General features: G+C 35.4%; 1 protein-coding gene across 5 annotated transcripts in view; it reads right to left on the bottom strand.

The window, feature by feature from the left end:
- Nucleotides 1-705: 705 nt before the first annotated feature.
- The window catches only part of MINDY3 (MINDY lysine 48 deubiquitinase 3), a 101,005-nt gene continuing 76,673 nt past the window's right edge, over nt 706-25,037 (bottom strand). For all 5 annotated transcript variants that reach the window (XM_084876178.1, XM_084876176.1, XM_084876179.1 and 2 more), the window contains 4 exons: nt 13,885-13,957; nt 11,492-11,579; nt 4,835-4,906; nt 706-1,659 (listed from right to left, as the gene is read on the bottom strand). In XM_084876178.1, coding sequence (XP_084732304.1) covers nt 1,510-1,659; nt 4,835-4,906; nt 11,492-11,579; nt 13,885-13,957 — 383 coding nt within the window. In that variant the 3' untranslated portion in view covers nt 706-1,509. The remainder of the gene's footprint in view (nt 1,660-4,834; nt 4,907-11,491; nt 11,580-13,884; nt 13,958-25,037) is intronic.

Below are 25,037 nucleotides of genomic sequence, written 5' to 3'. Positions count from 1 at the left end.
CAATGTCTATAAGAAACTCTATGCTTTTCCATAATCCTTATGGATTTAGGACCAGAGTTTAAGAATTAATTCTATAACTTTAAAACTAGTTAAATTCACAAAAACAAAACAAAACAAAAAAAACTGGACATTTTACAGTTGTAAGTCTAGTAGCTAGTATCACAGTCGTGAACATAATTTTACCAAAAGTTATACATAAAATCTTGTTGCCAATGTTTCCTATGATAAAATCTACCTATTATATTATAATTTCCAATGTCTATAAAAATAAAATAGTATCTACACAGAGATTCACAGAGGAAACACATATTCAACTATACTGCTGAAGGAAGTTCAGTCTTGAAGTTGCTAAGGGACTAAACAATTGTCTATCTTGAAACTGATGGAAAGAAAGTATCTCTGACTATTCAATTTTCAAATTGCTAGGCAACAGTCCAATCAGAATAAAGTAAATTCTCTAAAATAAACAGGATGAGGTTTCTGTATTTTGTCCACTGGCCCAGACAGCTGCCCCCCAGGTTCTGGTGCTTCTAGCTGGGTGAGTTACAAAGCTCTTAGGTAACCGTAAGATTTGGTTTCCTTTTCAAGATGGTATATGGCTCCATTAGGCAATTGTTCTATGTTGTACTCAGGGTTACTAGGCAGAAACATTTAAAAGAATTTACTTATCCTGAGACACTACTGTAAAAAAAAATTATGCAAAGGTACATTTAAAGAAAAGAAGTGTTTATTTTAGGCCATCCACTAGGATCATAATAAATAATGCAATATACTAATAACAGATGTTTTCATGCATTTATCATATTTATAAATTTACAAAAAACAAAACTGGCTTACAGGGCTGTTGGGACAAGTTTAGAAGAGTGTATTTGGCAATACAGTAAGAGTTAACAGTGTTAAGACTATTAAACAGATTCTCTTTACTATTTTTTTTAAAAATACATTCTCTATATATCTGTGAATAAATGGTAATGTTCCTTTATAGTTTCTACTTTTTATAAACATGCCAGAGCTAAGCCAATTGTCAAGAGATCCAAGTTGATAATGTGTTATTTATTAGTATTTCTAATGGGAAACAGATTTTTAAAAAGAAATAAAAATTAACTCTGCATTTAAATATGGAGGCTGATATATTGCAAGCCAGAATCATTTAAACAATATAATATACCTGAATGAAATAAAACCCCAAAATAGAAGTTTATAAATAGTAACTTTGATACTCTATACAAATGCTGTAGTATTAAATGTTTGTAATTTGATAAATGACCAATTATCCAACTGCAAAAGTGGTGAACTTTGATTAAAGCTTAATTTTGCTAGTAAATTTCATACATAAAGAGTTAAAATAGGGTAAATTTTAACATAAATAATTTAAACATATCTTAAACACTGAAAATGTGTTATGTTATTTACAGTTAGTCAGTGATACCAGTGTATAGCCAATTGCCAGTCTTACAACCCTCTTTCAACATCTGCTAGAATAATCTTCCTTTTAAATACTTATGAAAATCAGTTTAGTGAAGGAGAGCGATCTGTGGTCCAGAGTAATTCAATATATGGCCATTTGGTTTGAAGACAGCGTTTAATAGGAGTGTCATCTGTTTGTAGCATGGGATCTTCAAAACCCATAATAACTGCAGTTCCTTCCACATACATGACCTGTTGAACAAAATAAAGTCACTAAGGTAAATCAATATTCTCAGCAAATTCTTATGAGGGATACAAAATTTTTCATAGGCAAGCAAATAAGGCACTGCATATTATTTCATGTGAAACTTTACATATAATTATGACAGAAATTATGATCAAGAATATCTATTTACTGATTAATATGAAAATAAATTTGGAAACAAGATGGAAATACAGATTTCACTGCTAGGTGACCAGTTGATTTTTAGATTGTAAGTTTATGACAAGAAAAAGCATTTAAAAATCTGGAAGCACATTGTTTCTGATAAAAGAAATTTCATTCTTCAAATAATATATATCACTTGGAAGACATTATTATATAAATATTTATGTAGTTCCTAGTGTTTTAACATTGAGGCTATTAGATGATCATGTTGCCCACAAAATAAAAAGCTACAATAAAAATATAACTCTAAAAAAAAAAAAATAGCTCTGTGTTTACAGACTTAATTTTCTTTTTTCAATTTAAGCAATAAAATTCCATAGCTAAAAGCAATTTGGATGCCTGCCAATGAAATTTGCTATTTATTGTATTAAATATTTCTGAAATACTTCTCATGACTGTACTATGTACAGTATGAAAAATTATGGAGAAAATACTGGAAAGGGTGTCAGGACAGAAACAAAATCAAAGAAAAAGGTTGATATATAAAACTAACCAAGTAATTTATATGTAGTGGCAATGATCATATCAAATATACACTGGCAGGTGGGTATCAGAAAAATATTTTATTCTGATTAATTTATAATAACAATCTTTTAGAAGTATCTATGTGAGCCCTAACTTATTATAAAGGCTCACTGTGTATTATATGTTAAGCCATTCGATCATTAATTTCTTTTTGTCCAAGGGAAATTCCGATTGTATAATTCAAAAGAAATAGATTTAGAATGCCTTCTTCTAAAGTACATATACCAATTTTTACATATTCAATGGCTGATATGCATGACTGCAATTATGTTCTTCCAATATAAAAGTCATAAGCTATTTGACTAAGGAACCAAAAGAAATCACATCATTACCCTTAAAGAGGCGTTTCCTTACAAGACACATTAAATATAGGAACAAAGCATATTATAGTAGTAGGTCAGATAATTTGGTTTCATGAATCTATTCCTTTTTTAGGAAGCTCTAAAACCTACTTTAAAGTGAAATACTTTTTTTAATTTTGGTTAATATATTAGTTGGCTTCTAGTTTTGATTAAATAAATTTACATTTAAAACTACAACTCATGCTTTTTAACTCCCCCAAGTAAAACTTTATTTTCTGAAAAGTTGTCTACAAAGAATACAATTCAAGTTAGTCTACTTAGCTGCATGAAAAATCATGTTAAAAATTAAAAAGGATGTCAGGACAGAAAAATAAATCAAAGAGAAAGGTTGATATATAAAACTAACAGGGTGCTTTATATGCAGTGGTAATGACCATGTCAAATATACACTGGCAGGTGAGCATCAGAAAACTTTACTCTGATTCCAGCAGAGTGACCTGCCTCTGCGGCCGAGAGCCGGTGCAGCCGCTGGATCACACTCCCTCCCACTTGGCCAGCTTTCTCCCTTTGTCTCCTCAGGCATTTTGAATGGTATCTTATCAGACAGTATACCATATTTCTAGTTCCTAAGTAACTTCATAATATCCTACCTCTGCAACCTAATGACATACATGCTTTGCTCTATATTCTTACACTATTACCACGAGAATATTTCATCTTTGATTTCTGATCTTTTTGTTAGTATGTCAGATGCTTTTCATGAGCATGATATGAACTTACTATATACAGGTAGCGTGACCACGGACAGGATTGGGAATCAGGAACTCAGTTCCAATCCCTGCTCTGCCAGTGACTTCCTGTGTGACCCTGGGTGAGTCACTTAATCTCCCTGTCTCAGATGCCTCATCTGTAAAATATGGATAATATTTGACTGACCTACCTTGCAGGGATTGTGTGGGTGAGTAGTGATTCTAAAGTACCTCTTATTACAAGGCTATGTAAAATTTCAAAATCTAGATGAAGCACTCATTAACACATCAGGAAATAGCATCCAAGTTTCCTTATTATCAAATTCGTATTATTTTACTATGTATATACAAATAAATTATTTTCTTGCGAAATGATCTTTAGACCTAATTTAATAACACATCTAATTTATATTTTGTTAGGAATATAAGTCTCAGTTTTTTATTTGCTCTAACTAAAATTATGTATTTAGTGTACCTTACAATCTATTTTCTGTAGCCATCCTCAATTTAGATAATTATGAAACCAGCATGGATGTTTCAAATGAAAAACCATGTTAGGCCTCACTCCTTCTAATATTAGCTTTATATTTCTACTATGAGTGCTACCTGAATAAATGCAAACATAACAGATAGATGATATATGTAGACAAAGCTAATATTTAATTAAAAAGGGTATATCAGTGAGACCAATTTTGGATTAAACAAGATGAGTACATGGGAAGTAAGTCACCTTGATGCCCTTTTCAATGATTCATTTAAAAAGGAAAGCAACAAAGCATAGTGGGTAAGAGTACAGGCTCTGAGGTAGAACTCAGTTTCAGTCCCAGTTCTGCCATTTAACTGGCTGTTCGACCTTAGCAAGGAGCTTACATCTCTGTGCTTCAGTTTCCTCTTCTGTAAAATGGGGATATACAGACCATACTTACTTCATAGGGTAGAAGGAAACTTCAGGTAAAACAAAGTTCTTAATTCAATTCCAGATAAATGTTCCATGAGTGCTAACTATTACGGTTATTAATCTAAATCCTTTAAAAGTATTTTTTTTTCTCATAAAAAATCTATTACCCCTTTCTATACATGAATTGATCAGCAACTTTCACTGGACTAAACTATAATGTTGACATAGTAATATCTACATAGTCAAGGATACCAACATGCACAGAGATGTAGTTATTTTGTCACAGTGAAACTATTACTCCAAAATTCTAATGAAGATCTCAGAGTACTATATATTGGTTAAATCAAAATATGATCTGTTCTAAAATATCTTGTATTAGTAAAGAGACTCTTAGAATAATCTCCGTAGGTAACAATTTTGTGAGAATCAAAAATTGTCATACATTCATATATTTATTTTATCAACCCAGGTGAAGGCAAATTGCTATGCGAATGAATTGTCATACCTTTTCATTATAATTAGACTGCTTCAGTCCATTGTAGTGGTAGACAGTAAAAGACTCTGGACCACTGGAGCCCTATTAGAAATAAAGTTTAAAACTTTAAATTATATCTTTATATCAGACAATTTATAATTAGCAATTGAAAATAAAATGCAAGTTTCTGAAATCCTCATCCATTGATGAAGGAATCACTAGATAAAGCAAGAAACTTAGATTTATACAGTTACTACCAGAAAGTCTAAAAGCTGAGATATTGCTTCTTGGGAAGAGGCAGGAAAGTGGAAAAGTGTTGATTTTTATACATGTATTACTGTTAACTTCTTTAAAGAACAGATTCTAAAATATAAAATTACTTTTGCAATACCATGTGCATGTATTACTGTAACTTCTTTTTAAAGAACAAGGTTCTAAAACACAAAATTATTTCCTAAAATGTTATCTCTGACTTTTTTCTGGTTGTATATAATTTGCTTCTCTCAATAAGTGTGAAAGGACAGGAATATTAGGAATGTTACTTTTACTCAGATCACACACATATGTGCACCAATACTTCCAATTTGGCACACAATAATGAATTAGGGGTTTCCATCCCCACAATATTATTTGAGTATTGTGAACTATTAAGTAATGAAAATAGCAAGCATTGTAAGAAATGAAAACATAATTAGTGGTTAGAGACTTTAACAGCATTCAATAAAGAAAGGATATTGTATAGAATAGATCATTATACTAAACTTTCAGAAAAATGAATCATTATTCCTACTGTCTTAACACTTGATTCTTGGTTAGCTAAAGATCAAGTTTTCAACTCTTTTAACCTAGCATTCAAGGCATCGATGAATGGTCTGATACCACTGAAGGTGCCTGGCTCCAGTGATTTCCCTCGAGGCCTGTGGCTGTCTTCCTGGGCCTATCCCTTGTCTTCCTGGCCACGTCTGATTAATATAAGGATGTGAATGTGACTTAGCTGAACGAGCATCTTCCTTGGAATTTCCCAATTGCAACTAAGGGAAGAGAGCTGCTAGCAATTGAAAAACAATATGCTGAGAGAATGCAACTATTACAGAGAGAGGAAGGATATAAGAAAAAGAGACTGCCCCAGTCTTAGAAGACTTAGTGTTGCTTTTGATGCTTCTTCAAATCCTCTGAGCTACTCCTTCCTATTCATACTCACCCCTCCATTTAAGTCAGTTCAGTCTGGGGTTCTGTGATTTGCAACCAAGACTCCTACAATATAGGACCTAACCTACCTTTTCAATCTTACCTACCAACAACTCATCTTTCTGAATTCTCATTTTAGGTGGATATGTTACTCATTTTCCCATGAAAAGACCTTTTGTTAATGACTCTGCATATCTATGATAGCTTTTACTCCTTTCTCAAATGCCCTCTTTCATTTTCAAGACTTTGTACAAACCTTGCTGTTTCTGCAAAGTTTTTCTTGAACACACTAGTTTGGATGTTCATAATTTGGGAACCTTTATAACAATAATTTTAAAAAAATATTTTAATTGATTTTTTACAGGGAGGAAGGGAGAGAGATAGAGAGTTAGAAACATCAATGAGAGAGAAACATCAATCAGCTGCCTCCTGCACACCTCCTACTGGAGATGTGCCCGCAACATGCCCTTGACCAGAATCGAACTTTCAGTCAGCAAGCCAACACTCTATCCACTGAGCCAAACCGGTTAGGGAAGTAATTTTTTTCAAAAATTAATTTGGAAAAGAATCATATTCTACTTTGCATAATCTCTTCAGGTGTTATTTTGAAAGGTAATTTAAATTTTCTATTTTTTAACTTTTCATTCTTATATTTGCAAATAAATCCAAGCTCTCTTATAACTTTTTTGTATCCTACACAAAATGCTTCACAATAAATAGAATAATCAACTATTTATTTCATCATTTCCTCAACTGTATATTTGAATCAATAAAATTACTTAGATAAATAATTTGGTTGTTGATTTTCAGAGTTAATGTACTTTAACTTACAATATAAATATTAACTGCGGTTGAATACAATTTATATTCTCTAGTTCCAGTCATTAACAACTGGCATAAAATACTGAAATATCAAAAGGTATTTTAACACAGTGGTAAAATGTTTAGTCTCTGAGGTCAGGTGATCTACACTGGACTCTTGTTTCAGCCACTTACCAACTGTATGACCTTGAACAATTTAAGTTTTATAATCCTAAATTTCCTCATTGCCAAAATAGGGGAAAATATTACCTAATTTATAAAGCACATAGTGCCTGGTGCATAGTGCATGCTTAATATGTGGTAGCTGTATCTGCTTTTCTATTATAAACAAACTAGAGACCCAGTGCACAAAAATTCATGCACTTGGGTGGGGGGGGTATGTTCTTCAGCCTGGTCTGCATCCTCTCACAACCTGGGACCCCTCAGGTAGGGTCCTAGGTCTGGCCTATCAGGGCTTTCCTTCCCTGGGCTACAAGCAGCTGGCTTCACCCATTTGTGCAGTGCTGCCCCCCTTCCCTGCCACCGGTGGCCTCCCTCTGCAGGTGACAGGCTGGGGTGCAATGGCTTGGCTGACCTGGGCCTCCCTCTTTCTTTGCTGGGGGGTGGGGCCCGCCCTGCGAGGGGCTGTCTGCCTACCTGTTCACCCCTAACCACTGGTCTGCCTACCTGATCAGCCCCAATCGCTCTACCTGCCTGCCTGATTGCCCCTAACCATTTGCTTGGGGGCAGGGCCAGCCCAGTGAGGGGTCATCTGCCTACCTGATCTCCCCTAACCACTTGCTTGCCGACTTGATCACCCCTCATCCCTCGGCTGCCTACCTGATCACTCCTAATCACTCTGCCTGCCTGCCTGATTGCCCCTAACCACCTGCTTTAGGACGGGGCCATCATTGACTTCTGGTTGGTCAGCCTCTGGCCATTACTGGTCATTACGACCCAGGGCTTTTTTATATTAGGATTGCCTTGAAATGTTTATGAGTATTTCAGTTTCTTCCCCTGCCTCTGTCTCATAGCAAAGAATGCACTTCCATAGCACCTACTTTAAGCATCTGTAAAAATTACTCAAGTTAAATATTTCCTGGCTGTCCCTCTGACTAGTTTTATAACTTTACTTAATATACTCCTGGTGATTAAATGTTTACTGTAGTGTCACTCTAGTGATCTGTTAGGTACAAAGCAGTATATGAATAATGGCCAAAATGAGGAATAGTGTCTATTTACATTTTGTGACTACACAGAAAGAGGACATCAGTGATGTTGAGATAGAAAAACAGGACTAGGCAGGCACTCAGGGACAGGGACCATGTGGAGGCAAACAAAGGACCTAAAACAAGCTAGGTGGAACCCGGCTGGGAGTGAACAGTGCTGTCACTCCAGAACCTGAAGTGGCAGTCCTCAATTAGGTCCTCCCACAGGTGGGAACTTGAATGTTGATATAATTGGATATTGCCAGAAATCCTTAAAGGGACCAATCAAAAGCTAGCAGATGAGGGCATGTGCTAGGGGGTGGAAGCAGGCTGGGAGAGGTCAATGAGGGGAAAAAGGAGACATATATTATACTTTAAACAATAAAGAATTTAATGTAAGCCCTAACTGGTTTGGCTCAATAAATAAAGCATCAGTTTGCGGCCTCAAGGGTCCCAGGTTTGATTCTGGTCAGGGGCATGTATGTACCTTAGTTGCAGGAACATCCCCAGGAAGGGTTGATCGATATTTCTCTCTCATTGATGTTTTTAACTCTCTATCCCTTTCCCTTCTTCTCTGTAAGAAAATCAATAAAATATATATTTTTAAAATTTTAATTAAAAAAATAAAAAAATATTTCTTCCCTTTAGGAGGTTGGGCAGGGGGGGGAAGCTAGCAGAGTATATGAATATCCCCTAGACAAAGATCTTAAGCATATAACCCATTTTGAGTCCCCTTCCTGCAGCTGGAAGCTCGGATAGCCCCCCCAAACCCAAAGCTTTGCTCCCCCCGCCCAATAAAGTTTTTTCTTCCCATCATTTTTGTCTGTGAATCCATTCTTTGGTTTTACAAGACAAAGAGCTTGGACCCAACCATATTTTGAGTTTCAGTATGAGCTCTGATCAGAAAAGTTCTGTGACACTGAGAGGTCTGAGCTCTTACAGGGTGTGAATAGGTAAGAATGACAGGTCCAGTGGGTCTCAAACTTTGGCTCCATCACATCAGAATCCTCTGGAGGGGATGTTCAAATCCACCGCTGGGCCCTACCACCAAAGCTTCTGCTTCTCTAAATCTGGAAGGACCTGAGAATTTGCATTTCTAACAAGTTCTTAGAGACCACACTTTGAGAACCCACTGCTCTACAGGGAATCAAGAACAGAATCAGATGCTTTGGTTGAGGAAAGAGCATGAACTACACAGGGGCAACGAGATGGGTCAACTTCAGAGGCTAAGTTGGTTGAGGAGAAAAATAGCAGGAAATAAGCAAGCAGTAAGGCATGAACTTGGAGAGAACAAACAGAATAAACAAATGGAAAAAGAGAAGGGGTCCAGAATTCTCTTTAATTACCTCAAAGAATACTAAAATTTTAAAATTTCTTGAACTATTAAGTTCTTAGAATAATTATAAGCAGTATTATGTAATTTCTCTAAAACATTCTGACAGCAGCCTTGAAATAAATTAAAAGTAAAATTAATATCATTGTCTCAAAAAAGTTTAAAATGCTAAAATTTATTAAACATTTATTAAGATATCTAAAACAAAGCATTATATTCCAAAAAATAACTTTAAAAAAAAGCTCTAGCAGTTGGAGTATAAACAAATGGCGTCACAATCCAAGAGTCTTGCTAACAATATCAGAAAAAAGAATCTATTTTTTCATAAAGTATTTACAAAAAGTTTTAAAGTCTAATAGATATATTGTAAAATCCTTACTTTTTGAATTTTTTACCTCACTCACTTTCTTTAATCACAGTAACCATAATAGATACCAGTTTAGAAAATATGGATTCCTTTTTCTTTTTTAATTACCAAGTTTAAATATTAATAATATTGTCTACTGTTAAAGATAATTTAAATCTGAGACATCAAATTTCACAATTATATCTTGAAAAAGATAATAATTTTATCTTGACATTTTCTTCTTACCACTGTTTTTTTTTTTAATTTAAATTTATTGGGGTGACTGGTTAATAAGCTAATATAGGTTTCAAGTGTACATTTCTATGTTATATGATCAGAATATTGCACTGTATGCCTACCAAAGTCAAATCATATTGGTTACCACCATATATTTGGTGCACTTCACCCTTTACTACCCCACCACCCCACTTGCCTCTGGTAGGTAACCTGCATACTGTTGTCTGTGATTATGACTTTCAGTTTTATATCCCACATGAGTGAAATCAAATGGTTCTTAGCTTTATCTAACTGACGTATTATGTTTAGCATGATATTCTCAGGGTCCATCCATATTTCATCTTTTCTGATGGCTGAGTAGTATTCCATTGTATATGCACCACATCTTCCATACTCAATTATCTATCGAAAGACATGTTGATTCTTTCCGTGTCTTGACCACCATGAATCATAATGCTGCAATGCACATAGGGGTGCACATATCTTTGCAAATAAATGTTTTCAATTTGGGAGAAGAGATATCCATAGGAGGGATTGCTAGGTCATATATTGATAGTTAACTCTACTCTTAATTTTTTGAAGAATCTCCATACTGTGTTTCATAGTGTCTGTACCAGTTTACATTTCCACCAGCAGTGAATGTGGGTTCCTTTTCTCCACACCCTCACCAACACTTATTTCATGTCTTGTTGATAACAGCCATTCTAACAGGTGTGAGGTGCTATCTTATAGTTTTGATTTGCATTTCCCTAACAGCTGAAGTTGAGCATCTTTTCATATATCTGTTGGTATTTGTATGCCTTCTTGGTCCTCTAACCATTTTTTAATTGAATTATTTGTTGTTTGGTGTTGAGTTGTATGAGTTCTTTATAAATTTTGGATATTTTTCTAACGAAATGATCACAATGTACCTAGCTAAATAATTTGGTTTATGGTAACTCCTTCACTTGAATAAGAAATACAAGAAAAGACAGATGTAGGCTGTAGAATTGGCTTTCCAAGGACACAGACATAACCTAAAAGAGTATGGAGACTAGCACAGCTTCTTACTAACTGAGAAGCTATCGAAGCCTAATGGAAGACATGTCCCAACATGACACAGCACTGCTCCGCTCAAAGGTTTTTCTTTGAGCCCTGGAACTTAGGTTCACCAGCAGTACACTCACTTCATATAGGCTCCTTTACCTTCTTTCTAGTATTTAGAAAGTACTGAAAAGATACATACCAATCTACTGACACTAGTTACCTAAGAGAAGGAAAATAGGGGTGGGAATGGAAAGAGTCTTTCACTTTTTACTCCCCATACTTCTGAATGTTATCTTTATAAAAATAGTACCATTACCAGTATGTGTATATATTGGAGTATACAATATATTCCACTGCTCCTCTACTCATAGTTCTGTATGGCACATACATACCCTTCAGTCCTCTCTGTACAATACCGCAATCAACAACAACACTGCTTTTTTAGTCTCATATTTACATATTAGAACATTTTAAATGAGTAGGAAAAGTGCTAAAGCAATCACAGATGATCATCCCAACAGGACAAAACATTTCTTCAATTATGTTACCTGATCAGGAAAAAATTCTTGAAGAAATGGACCCAATAGTATGATGCCTAATCCTTCTGGATCTAATTTATTCTTCATGAGATTTATACTGCAGGGAGAGTAAAAAAAAAAAAAAAAAAACAGTGGATAACAAAGGAAAAAAGCTTATTTTTCTTCTTTCATGATTAAATTACTGGTACTATAACACTTTGACTGCCAAAAATCTTAAGAACTGTTCTTTTTAGCCTCTAAATGACAAATACACAGGAATGGCATCTGATTTGCCAAAACTTGGTTATTTTTAAACCAGAGTAATCTGTTACTATTTAGAATTTAAATTATGACGATGACTTTGGAATACTGTTCCTTATTAGGTAAAGTAATTTAAAAACTTAAGCTTCTAAGCACAGACTTATAATCCCCCAAAGGCAAATTCTCTTTGCTTCATAGGTATGCCTAAATTTAACAATCAAATGAGGCATTTAACTTAAAAATGTTTATTTTAAGCTCAAAGAGAAAAAAGGAACAAGGTCAAAAGGAAATGGTGCATCAAAAACATCTCCTAAGAAGCTTTCCAGAACCAGTTGAGGTGGAGGCTTAAAATTCTTAGGCAATGTAACTTGAGGTAAGATAATTCTCCAAGAGCTAAGATATAGTGACTTATAAGTGGTATGTGCTTGATTGTCCAGTATCAGCCTAACTAGATAGTGCTTTGCCACAGCCCTTACCATGTTGGTGTAGCCAAGGCTGGTGAAAGGTATTATGTGTGATTAAAAAGAAGGCAGAGAAAAAAAGCAGACTGGAGTTGGGTTTTTAAAATGAAAACTTTCTGAGAAGAAAATTTTCATTCTCCATATTATCTCCCAAACTATAAATGCCAAGTTAAATATGCCTTATTGTTAAAACATGCAAAGGATGTGACATTTTAAAAGGTCTGAGTAAGAGCAGGAGGTTATGACATGAAACAAATGAAGGCAAGGTCACACTTTATATAATCCATCTAATTTATTAATCCTAAATTTGGCCCTGTTAATTTATGGGCCATTATATATTATAAACCATAACAAAATACAGAGTGAATAACTGAGTCTAATCTTTTAGTTACTTCTAGAAAGACAATCTGACTAACTTATACTAACTTTATAATTCAAGGTATGGTATGTATTTTAAGGAAACAAGAAAAATTTAATAATCTATGTAAGAATTGGGGGGAAAAAATCACTTTTCCTCCCTCCTGTTGTAAGAATTATCAGTAACCAAAAATACCTGAGTTCAATTCTCTTTTGCAAATTAGGGCAATGAAAACAATATGATCTCCATTTGGAAATCAGTTTAGATGAAGTACATTAATTACTATTATCCCATTTATTGGACTAGTTCAATTCTTTAAAGTTGAAAACAGCAATTGTGTCTGTTAAGAATGGGTAACATTATAGCTATAAGTAGTAAGACTCAGTCAGATATTAATTCAGATGTGATTAGTTTGTATATGCATTTCATACTTTCAAGAAAACACACCTGATTTATTTCAAAACAAAATATGGTCAAGTTTTAAAAACTATGTGCATCAATATATTTTACATTGTTTTTGCTAAATCCTTTCCTTAAATATTTTGTAAGCTAAACTTTGTTCATTGCCAAACATATTTTTCCGAAGAAAAATAACTTATGCAGGTAAAACAAAAGTTAGTGTACATCGTAGGTGATCTTTATTTTATTTCCATATTTGATCAAGATACGTATCCGCTTAAGAGAGATTTTTTCATGCATAATAAAGATCCCACATTTATGGAAGAAGTGATAGATGTAGCAAATGTGCAAATATAACAGTGAGACTGAAGACAGTAACATAATATTAATGTTAGTCAATAATTCAATACTTTCAGTATTAAAAAACCAAATTCTGTGTCTCTTACAAGGTTTCGGCTCAGTTAATTTAACCCTCTGTATGCTATAAGCATCTATGGAAGAAAGGATAGTTTCCATTTTGGATGCATGGCAGTTAACTGGTTAATCACATAGAGATGTTCAAGGGCTAGCAATATAGATATTATTATACAAACTTGTCACGACTTTCATTGAAGCTACTAAAGATATGGGCAAAAAATTTTTAAATGGAAAAAGGTTTCAGTGAGAAAAAGACATATTTAGTTTGTTTTAAAATGACATTTATACTTTAGCAAGTTTTCAGTAGGATAAATGGGTGGTAAGAGTAGTGCAAAGGAAAGCTCATTTTAGTACATCAAGTTTGTGCTAAAATACTGATTAGTCTGATTTATTCCTAAATCTTTGTTTTATATAAAGTACTGTGCTTCATATATGAAGCTTTCAATTTCTTTTAAAAAAGCAAAACTGTGTATATTTAAAATAAATGGAATTTTTGAGTAGTTTAATAATACTTCCTATTTACTTACTATTCAGGATCTGAAACAAGGTCCAACGCTTTCATCACATCTTCTAGAAGTGAATCAGGTATGAATCCATTATCTGGGGGGGAGGAAATGGGAGCAACATAAAATATGAGTTTACTTCAAGAAATGCTATTACTGCTGATCAGATTCCAGTGAAAAATCATATAAAATGTATGTAAAGAGTTTAGAACAGCTTATTAAGGTTATTTAGGTACAATGCCTATTATTCTTAGACATTATCTTATATTAGTTTTCCAGGGCACATAGGTAAATATTTATTTTCAAGGTTAGTTTCTGAGAACTTGAAAGAAACCTTAAAGCCAAATTCCTTCTCAATACACGTTTACAAATTTAAATGATAGAAGCTTGTTTCTACTTATAACAAATATTTAGTAATTGGGTATATCTTTCAACAAACAATGTGAACCTTTAAATTTCCTTTAAGAAATCAAGTTAAAATAATTCTTCATTTTCAATATATTCCTTTCATCACAATATTATTTAACTTTTTGAAGAATGTTAATGCTTCACTGATATTTAGAAAACTGACAATATAAGAACAAGAAAAGATATCCTTATAACAGCCATGATTTAAATAAAAACTGTAGATTTAATGGGGAAAATTAGAAGTTGAAGTGCAGAGTAGAATCAAATGTCGATAAAGATTAGCTTAAGGAAAACAATCCTTTTCTTGGGCTTGATAAGGAAATAGCACTAGCAAATGGGCCAAACGCTAATGATGCAATAGAGTGTGACACACACAAAAAGCTTGCAGGACAGGGTGAAATAACAGTAGTTTTAAACAAACAAGTTGCTTATTGCCTTAAATGTACAGTGCCTGAGTTCTTCTACCCATTCACCCATTCCTGAAGACTGTCTCAGCTTTAAATAAACTTCTAACACAATATCCTCTTCAGGGATTAGACACCTTTTAAAAAAATCTTGTCAAGGAGAGCAAGATATCCAAAAGCCCTGCTTCCACAATCAAGTAACAGAATAAAGTGTAGCTGCTTTCAGCATGTGGCATGTGCTGTCTCTATCAGAAAGAAATAAAATAATTATGACTTTAAAATGGTGTTTTCTTAAACTTCATAAGCAGATATTTATCCATTTGAAGATAGACTGACCCTGGCTAAAAGGCTAAGTAAGGTTCATTTAGGGTAATTAAATAAATTTTAAAAAGTGAAGGTTTAGAATAATTCCAACTTGTCCAGTTACTGGTAGTTCGAGGTAGAGCAAATAAAGAACTTGTTCTTTGTAAGCCTAACTTTGATGAGTTTGAAACGTAGAAAAAATATATATTTGTTTTGCTTAGTTACGTCACAGCCAAAAGTTTAGCATCTCTGAACGCAAAACAGGCTTCATTTGGCCACTGCAGGCAGGAGCAATATCTACCACGGTTTCTGTGCTTGTGGGCTATCATGTGGATCCACTTGACTTGACAGAAGCAGTGGCATTATCCTGATCTCCAGGAGCAGTGAATGGCACAGCCTTATCTATTCTTGCCATAGTCAGAAACTCAGTCCCTCTTCCCCAGAGGGATAAAGACACAAACAACAGCTAGGAAAACAACAAAGTGCTCTTCTTAACTCAAACACGACCTCAAGCTTAAATATCCCAATATATTTTTAAGGTATGTATGAGATTTATAACTTGTAAACACTTTCTGGAGTACAACAATAACTGTAATAAGTCAGTGAGTACATTTTGTACATACGGTATTTTAAAACTAGAGATTGTAATATAAATTTCTCAATACCTCAAAGACTTAAACCAACAATTTAAAGAGGAGATCTGGAAACTGCTTATCTCTTTGAAACGTTTATTTTGGCATTACTTTATTCTTTACTCATACCTATCAAGAAAAATTCTTGATACAATTCTTGAAAAAGAACAGAATCATTAAGTCTAAAACCAGATGAAACTAGAATTTAGTCAACTAATTCCTTAGAGAGTATGGAAATACAGACACAATGATGATAACGACCTCAATACACAGCAAAAAACAGCAGAGGAAATCTAGGAAAATACAATTGGTTGACTAGTCAGCACACCGAAAAAGTAGAACTTGAATGCATGGGTAAGAATTTAAATACATTAATATGAAAAGGACTTTTATAAACTTGAAAGAGGAATGGGGCCCTGAAATGGGGAGAACTACAGAAGGCACAGCAATTGTGATGGTAAGCAACCTCTGTATAAATATTAGGATACAGTTAAATTGTGTTTTAAAACATTTGGAAAAGAGGAAAAAAGCTGTTTAAAAATAGGTTTCTTGGTGTGTGTTTTTAAACAAGCAAACAGATTGCAAAAAGGGCCAAGCTCCTAGAGGTTGAGAGTAGAAATAGCTCAGTGCCAAGGAGTAGTGATGCAGGGGAGTGGACATTAGTTAGGTGAGTTTGTAACTTCCTGGGTAAAAGAACCATTTCATAATTGTGCAGAAATCAGAGTTCCATTTTACAGAGAAAGAAGTACCAGTCGTGGTTTCCGTTCTGAAAGATTAGGGAAATAAGGAAGAGCCTGAAGTGGGAGACTGTCAGATCCGTTTTAACTGGGACACTAGCTAAACTGGGTGCTGCAGGAAGAAAGCAAATGTCAGGAATTAACAAAGGGCAAGACACAACTTGTGAAGAGGCTGGGGAAGGGGGAAACATTTGAGACGTAACATTTCCAAACAGCTGTAAGTTAGAGAGAGTAAAGCTACTTGGGAATAGAAAAAAAAATCAAGAGCTAGTCAGGAAAACTTAATGCCACTTTAGTCAAAGAATTACCGTAATAGTTGCTATATATTTACTAAATGTTATACTTTACCTATTATTTTAAAATTTTAATAACATATATGTGACTTTTGCCCCTAGGCAAAGTTAATATATTAATATATTTTCATATTTCAGCTTTCCTTGGTTTCTCTGCCTTGGTATCACTACTGCTTTGCTTAGCTAGCTCCCAATAGGTGAGGAAATCCTGGATGGCAGGGATTCCGTAAGTCCAGGGCCTCGTACAGTGCCTGAAACAAGTATCTGCTCAAAAACATTTGTTAATTTAATTATTCAAGCTAGTCCTCACTGCAAGTTTCAAGAAACTACCTGTTCAGGCACCATAGTTTTGTTTTTTTTAAAAAAGTTTTGTGAGTTGAACATATAAAGTTCAAAAAGAAATGAGTAATTAATTTATGGCCTGTGTTGGAGAACCACTTCTATCATGTGATGGAAAAACTGCAAAACAAACAAAACATGGTGGCAAGATACTGGAAAAACTATGGCAGAGATAGCATGAAAGAAACAGTGATGATAACACTACAGCACAATGAAGAAAGGCAGTAAAAAGGGAAGCAGCAAAAGTACAGAATGGACCTGGAGAGCATTATGTTGAGCGAAATAAGCCAGTCAGAGAAAGGTAATATCATATGATCTCACTCACTTGTGGAATAAAATGAACATAAACTGATGAACAAATGCAAAATTTATTTTCATATGTATCAATATCTATGAGGACTCAATTCTGAAAAATTGCCACTGGTTATACTTTTATATTGGTAATATAAGAAATTCTAACTTCTCTTGTAAATTGGTAGAAGAAAATGAATAGTACAAGCCTGCTATCTATTAATAATCAAAAAAAATTTTAAGCACTAGCTGGTTTGACTTAGTAGATAGAGTGTCCGCCTATAGATCGAAGGATCCCGGGTGCGATTCTGATCAAGGGCACATGCTTGAGTGGCGGCTCGATCTCCAGTAGGCGGCATGTAGGAGGCAGCCAATCAGTGATCCTCTCTCTTCACTGATGTTTCTATCTCTCTCTCCCTCTCCCTTCCTCTCTAAATTCAATAAAAAAAATATTTAAAAATTTTTATTTTGCAAAAAGCAAACATATTATTTATGACAATTGTATCCTACTTTTAAAACCTTAGTTTGCATCCTGATGGATTTTTTTAAATCAGTGTTCTAACATTAGCTTTTAAGAAGTTCAGGTCTCCTATCTGTAAATATTCCTTGCACTGAAGGCATTTCTTTATGCCTTTATTCAATAAATTATTATCATCTAAGATCTTTTGATCATTTCCTTAAATGTTTCCTTTCTCAAGAAATTCATTCACTAAGTTTTAATTTCAGTTCTAAAATTTTCACCAATGAGCTGAAACCAGTTTGGCTCAGTGGATAGAGCATTGGCCTGAGGACTGAAGGATCCCAGGTTCGATTCTGGTCAAGGGCATGTACGTACCTTGGTTGCGGGCGCATCCCCAGTGGGGGGAGTGCAGGAGGCAGCTGATCGATGATTCTCTCTCATCGATATTTCTAACTCTGTATCCCTCTCTCTTCCTCTCTGTAAAAAAATCAATAAAATTAAAAAAAAAATTTGTTTTTCACCAGTGACACAAATGTAGGGGTAATTAAAAAGGCAGATCAGCCCTAACTGGTTTAGCTCAGTGGTTAGAGTGTCAGCCTTTGGACTCAAGGGTCCCAGGTTTGATTCCGATCAAGGGCACGTACCTTGGTTGCGGGCACATACTCCGTAAGGAGTGTGCAGGAGGCAGCTGATCTACGTTCCTAACTTTCTATCTCTTTCCCTTCCTCTCTGTATAAAATCAATAAAATATATATATTTTTTAAAGGCAGTTGACATGAAAACCATATGTTTGGTTTTGTAATCATCTATGGTGGTTATAGTGGGATAAGAATATGCTTGATATTGATATCTTAGACATTCACTTCAAATAAATATTAAGCAGCACTATTAAGACCTGACTGGAAACTCTGGGAATATATACAGTTTTTCCATCATGCCATCACATGGCAATACTTCATCTTATTCCAGAATATTCCATTCTGGAAGGCTTTTATATCTCATACTGTAATTTATATTAGTATGGGTAAAAACATGTCCTGAAATAGAGCAAGCACTTATAAATGTCTTTATAGGATTGCAAAGTGGTACTCTCCTTTAGAATATGATATACAGAAAAAGTGAGCATCTCAAAGAAAGTTTGAGATGGCAGGGGGGAAAAAAAAAAACAAAAAAAAAAAACAACCACATATAACCTTAAATAAATCCTTAAGAAAGTATGCCACAGGAAACTGCTCAACTCATTCTCTGAAATATACTTATGAAATTTGAATAACCTCTAACAAACACTACAAATTATTTTTCTTCTGCCCTGTCTTTCCATTCATGTCAAATACTTTGCTGGCAATTTCATACATATAAATCGCTAGCATTAAATAGTCAAGCAAATTATTTTTTATATATACTAGAGGCCTAATGCATGAAATTCATGCTCAGGGGAGTGGGTGTGTCCCCTCAGCCCAGCCTGCATCCTCTACAATCCGGGACCCCTTGGGGATGTCCAACTGCTGGTTTAAGCCCAATATCCAGTATTGAGCCCAAACCAGCAGTCGGACATCCCCCTCACAATCTGGGACCACTGGTTCCTAACTGCTCACCTGCCTGCCTGCCTGATTGCCCCTAACTGCCCCCCTCTGCCAGCCTGGTTGCCCCTCACTGCCCCCCGCCCTGCCAGCCTGTTTGCCCCTCACTGCCACCCCTGCTGGCCTGGTCACCCCTCACCGCCCCCCTCTTCCAGCTTGGTCACCCCCTGTAGCCTACTGTTCAGTCATTTGGTCATCCCTCACTAACTCCCCTCCCAGGCTGGTTGCCCCACGCAGCCTGATGTTCAGTCATTTGGTTGTCCCTTGCCAACCCCCCTGCCGGTCTTGTTGTCCCACACAACCTGCTGTTTGGTCGTTACTGTGAGGGCATCCTGACCAATTTGCATATTACCCTTTTATTAGTATAGATCACTTTATATATACTGGTATATATATATGTACATATATGTATACACACACACACACACACACACACACACACACACACATATATATCACTATCTTCTCTTTTAGCTTTCATTTGCCAATGCAATTCTTCCTTCCTCAGGTCTTCATGATAGCTTGCTGACTAATCTAGGCTTATTATAATCAAAAGATTTTTTTAAATCTTAACACTATTAACATCAATCTTACTTTCATATTAACTTGTTATAGTTTCTGAAAACCATCCTTTAGGAAGAAGTTTGACCCTTAGCTCAAAATATATTAGATATATTTAGGAACAGAAATTCTTTTTTTTTTTTAATATATATATATTTTATTAATTTTTTTACAGAGAGGAAGGGAGAGAGATAGTGTCAGAAACATCGATGAGAGAGAAACATCGATCAGTTGCCTCCTGCACACACCCCATTGGGCATGTGCCAACAACCAAGGGACATGCCCTTGACCGGAATCAAACCCAGGTCTCTTGAGTCTGCAGGCTGATGCTCTACCCACTGAGCCAAATTGATCAGGTTTTCTTTCCCCTTTTTTTTTTTTAATCAGAGGATTTAAAGTGGCAAGAGAATGACTGTAAGTTTGTCACCATCCATTATATAGTTCAATGTGCTTCACATGGCAATAACTCAAAGCTGCTGATTTACTCTAAGGCTAATTTCATTTAGTGGTCTTTTTTATTTCCTATCTAAAGATTTAGAATGAAATGTTATTTAGCACTTAAAAGATTATTAAATTCAAGAGCAAATAAAACGTTTGTGTATTAAGTTATGGAAAAAGTATAGTGGAAGAAAACTCAAAGTCAAATCAGCAATACAAGCACCAATGAAATTGAGGTGGAGAGAGAGAAATTGACATTTATAGATACCTACTTGTTTTAAACATTGGACAGGGTATTTTCCACATTATTCATCTTCAGATTCACTCTAAGAAATAGGCTCATTATTTTTATTTGATATATAAGAAAACAGATTTATAGACCTAAAAGGAACTAAAAGTTATACTCCTATTAAGAGAATAGACATACTGTCATGCGCCATGTAACAGCATATTCGTTGGTGGTTCCAGAGATTTTAATGGAGCTGAAAAATTCCTATTGCCTAGTGATGTTGTAGCTGTCCTAACATCATAGCACAACAGGTTACTCTTGCTTGTGGTGAGGCTGGTATAAACAAACCCACTGCCCTGCCAGTCATAGGAAAGTACAGCATATACAATTATAGTGACAGGCCATCCCATAAGGGTTGTGTAAGTACACTCTATGATGTCTGTACAAGGACAAAATAGAAATATTCTAATGACACACTGTCAGGACGCATCCCCATTGTTAAGTGACACATGACTATTCCTAGAAGTTCTGTGAGTCAAATTTTCAGAAATGAAAAGAGCAGAACTTTTTATTTCTGCTTTTTATTTTAAGATAGAATAAAGTGTATTCATAAAGATAATTGAGTCCATTCTTAGTTCCAAAGGACTTCACTGATCCAACAACTTTAATTTCTATATGGTAATTTACAATGGAATTCAAGGTATGATGTGGTTTTAAAGTGGCTCAGCTATAATACTTTAGTTATATTATAATTAGTACACAAATGCAAAGGTGTCAAAGCAACATAACTACCACTGGACATCATAGTTATTAAATATTAGATATTAGATATATTATATATATCTAATATATATGTATCAACTTTTTAAAAGTGTCTTTGTTAGTAGGTAGACTAGCTAAATGCAAGCTCAAAAGAGAATCTAAAGATGATTTATAATATTTTTCCATAACCTCCTGGCACAATCCATTTTGCCAAAATATTCTAGGGGTGATATCAGCAAAAGGGGGGTTAGGAGACCCCAGTGCTTATTTCCTACATAAAAAAAAAAAAACCAAAAAAATAAAAAAACCACACCAATGGACAAACAACTACACATTGCAGAAAATCAGCTCAAAGAAAGCTCTGACTACAAAAAAGTAGCAAAAACCCTATAGAGTTAAAAAATCAAGGAAGGTCACATAAAAAAGTGCAGGAAACACATTACCTGTGCCACCGCAATCCCCAGTGAAGAGCAGGTTGGCATCAGGAAGGATCCCCTCAGAAAAAGTTCACCACAACCGGACAAGGAGAACCCTTTGTTACAGCAACTTTTGTTACCTAAATCATCTCAGCCTTCACCAGTGCCGGTCCCAGCTGATGGGACTACCCAGAGCTTACTCCTTCCCCCTCCTCAGCCCCCATCTCTCCACAGAGGCTGGCACTGAACTGCAGTGACGCCTGCCTTCAGGGGACCCAGTCACTGATGTGCCCTGATCTCAGGGATGGGCACCACAGCACCTCACCATACCTGAGTGGGAGCTGGCATTGCTCTGTGCCACACATCTGACCCCAGATCTTGGTTTTGTCCCACTATTACCAGGACAATGTCTGCTGCCCCAAGCTCCACCTGACTGCAGCTGAACCATCACTGTTGGGCTGTGCTGCCACTGCTCTAAGGCCAGACCTGTAGCCTTAGCAGACTACAACTAGGGTCATACTGCTGCTGACCTGCAACTGCCCCACTGGGGCCAGAGATGAGACTTTGACCACCCTCCCCCCCCCCCCCTCCAGGGTGCTCCTACTGCATCCTGCCCTCGGTCCCCAATATACCACTGCAACTTATCATATCAAGACCTGTGCCACTGCTGCATCCCTGCATGCTGGCCAGAGAGAGGCCCTGAGACCCAAGTCCTGGTTCCATAGGAAACCTGGGCATGTATGCACCCCCCAGAGACCAGTCCAAAGCCATATCAAGTGCACCTGAGCCTTGGGACTCAGTCAATGTGATAGTTCTGCATGTAACTGATTCCAGGACCTCTCTGAAACTGCTCTATGCCATCATGTCAGGCCAGGAGCCAAGGATTCTCTCAGGAAGGCCCAAGCAACTTTCACTTCTGAGGATCCCAATAGTCCTATCTGCCTCTGCGCTACACAGGGTCTCTGAAGTATCCACCAACAGAAGCTCCATGCAGGATAGCCAATGTCAACTTCAGCCAATGGAGCTATCCAATGGCTACACCACTGTGCTATCTCAAGACCAAAGATGCTGATTCCCACCCAGCTGGCACCTCTGAAGCCACCTCCAGGTAAAAGACTTTCCCCATTGAAGCCAGTCCAAAAAAGCTATAAAATGTGACTGCAACCTCAAGCACTCAAACATCAATGAAAACTTATCAGAAACACACAAAAAAAAGCAAGAGGCATGATACCACCAAAGGAAGACTATAATTTCCCACACAAAAAAGACCCTAAAGAAATGGAGATTTGCTAGTTATTTAAAAGAGATTTCAAAGTAGTTATTTTAAAGAAGCTTAGTGAGATTCAAGAGAAAAAATATGGACAACTCAATGGTCTTCAAATACATGAACAAAATGAGAAGTTTAACAAAGAAATAAAAATCATAATAAAGAACTAAACAGAAATTCTCAAGCTTCAGAATACAGGGAATGAAATAAAAAACCCAATAGGTAGTTTGAACAGCAGACTCAATCAGGCAGAAGAAAGAATCTGTGAGGGCAGATATCAGAATATTATTAAGTCAATGAAAAATAAAGAGTGAAGAAACTCTAAATGAACTGTGGGGGACCACAGAGAATAAGCATATCTGTATTATGGGAGTCTTGGAAAAGAGGGATAAAGGAACAGAAAACTTACTTAAAGCAATAATAAATAAAAACACCCCAAATCTGGGGAGAGATATGACCATCCAAGTATAGGAAACTCAAAGATCCCCAAAGATATTCAACACAGAGATCCCAAGACATTATCAAGCTCTCACACATCAAAGACAAAAAGAGAATTTTGCAAGCAGAAAGAGAAAATATTCATCAAAAAAAGGGAATCTTGATAAAATTACAAGCAGATTTCTCAGCAGAAACCTTACAGGCCTGGAGAGACAGGAATAATAAATATTCAAAGTGTTCAAAACAAATAATTGTTAACCAAGAATTCTCTATCCAGGTAAGTTGTCATTCAGAAATGAAGGCAGCATAAAGACTTTGGAGACAAACAAAAGCTGAGGATATTTATAAAAATGAGACCTGCCCTATATTAACAATAATTCTATAAGCTGAAAAAAAGGGACACAAATTAGTAACCCGAAAAATATAAAATTCACTGGTTGAATATATAATCAAATTCAAAACTCTCTATTTTGAGGGATAAAGTTGGGATATTTATGTCAAGGAACTAGAAAGAGACAAACAATGAATCCAAAATTAGTAGAAAGAAGAAAAAAACAAAGATCAGAAAAGAAATATATAGAATAGAGACTAAATAGACAACAAAAAAAGAATAATGAAATTTAAGAGCTAGATTTAAAAATATAATTGATAAACCTTTAGCTAGGTTCACCTAGTAAGAAGATTTATAATAATAAAATCAGAAATGAAAGAGCATACAATATAATTGACACCACAAAAATCATGAGAGTACCATGAATAATTACATACCAACAAAACTGACAATCTAGAAGAATCAAACAAATCTTAGAAACACACAAATTACCCGAATTGAAACATGAAGAAATAGGAAATAAGAACAGATATGCTAGTAAGAAGACTGAATCAGTTATCAAATACCTTCCAACCAACAAGTGTCCAGGAACAGATGGCCTCACTGGCATATTCTGCCAAACATTTAAAGAAATATTGATACCAATCCTTCTCAAACCCTCCCAAAAAAAAGACACCCACCCCCCTAATGAACAAATTACGTGCACTGGGCCTCTAGTAGAGAAATAAGTTCTGGAGAACTAATACACAGCATAGTTATTATGGTTAACAATACAGTTTTATAAATTTCAAAAGTTGCTAAGAGAATAGAACTTAATTGTTCTCACTATAAAAAAGAAATACTGTTATGTGATATTATAGTGGTGTTAGCTAATACTACTATAGCAATGATTTTGCAGTATAGAAGTATGTAAGAGCAACATGTTGTATAACTTGCACTTACAGACTGTTAAATGTCAATTACCGTATTTTTCGAACCATAAGACGCACCGGACCATAAGACCAGTTTTTAGAGAAGGGAAATGAAGAAAAAAAGATTCTGAAACAAATAGTGTCCTAAAATATTTTATGTGCATTAAAACCCAACATCACAGTCATAAACACATGTAATCAACCCTGTAAAGTAGACAGCAGCATTTAGAACCATTTAGAACCATTATTAACAAATACAGTCAGCAAAAGACAAAATGTACTGTAAAACACAATAACGAGAGACTTCAGTAATAAATTAGAATAAAGTTGAAGATTTATGGTAAAGGTTCTGCTAAGATCTACAGTACGCCTACCCA

Source organism: Pipistrellus hanaki, assembly GCF_964339955.1.
Source record: "Pipistrellus hanaki genome assembly, chromosome: 1".
Lineage (NCBI taxonomy): Eukaryota > Metazoa > Chordata > Mammalia > Chiroptera > Vespertilionidae > Pipistrellus > Pipistrellus hanaki.
This window is presented reverse-complemented; position numbering and strand designations above follow the sequence as displayed.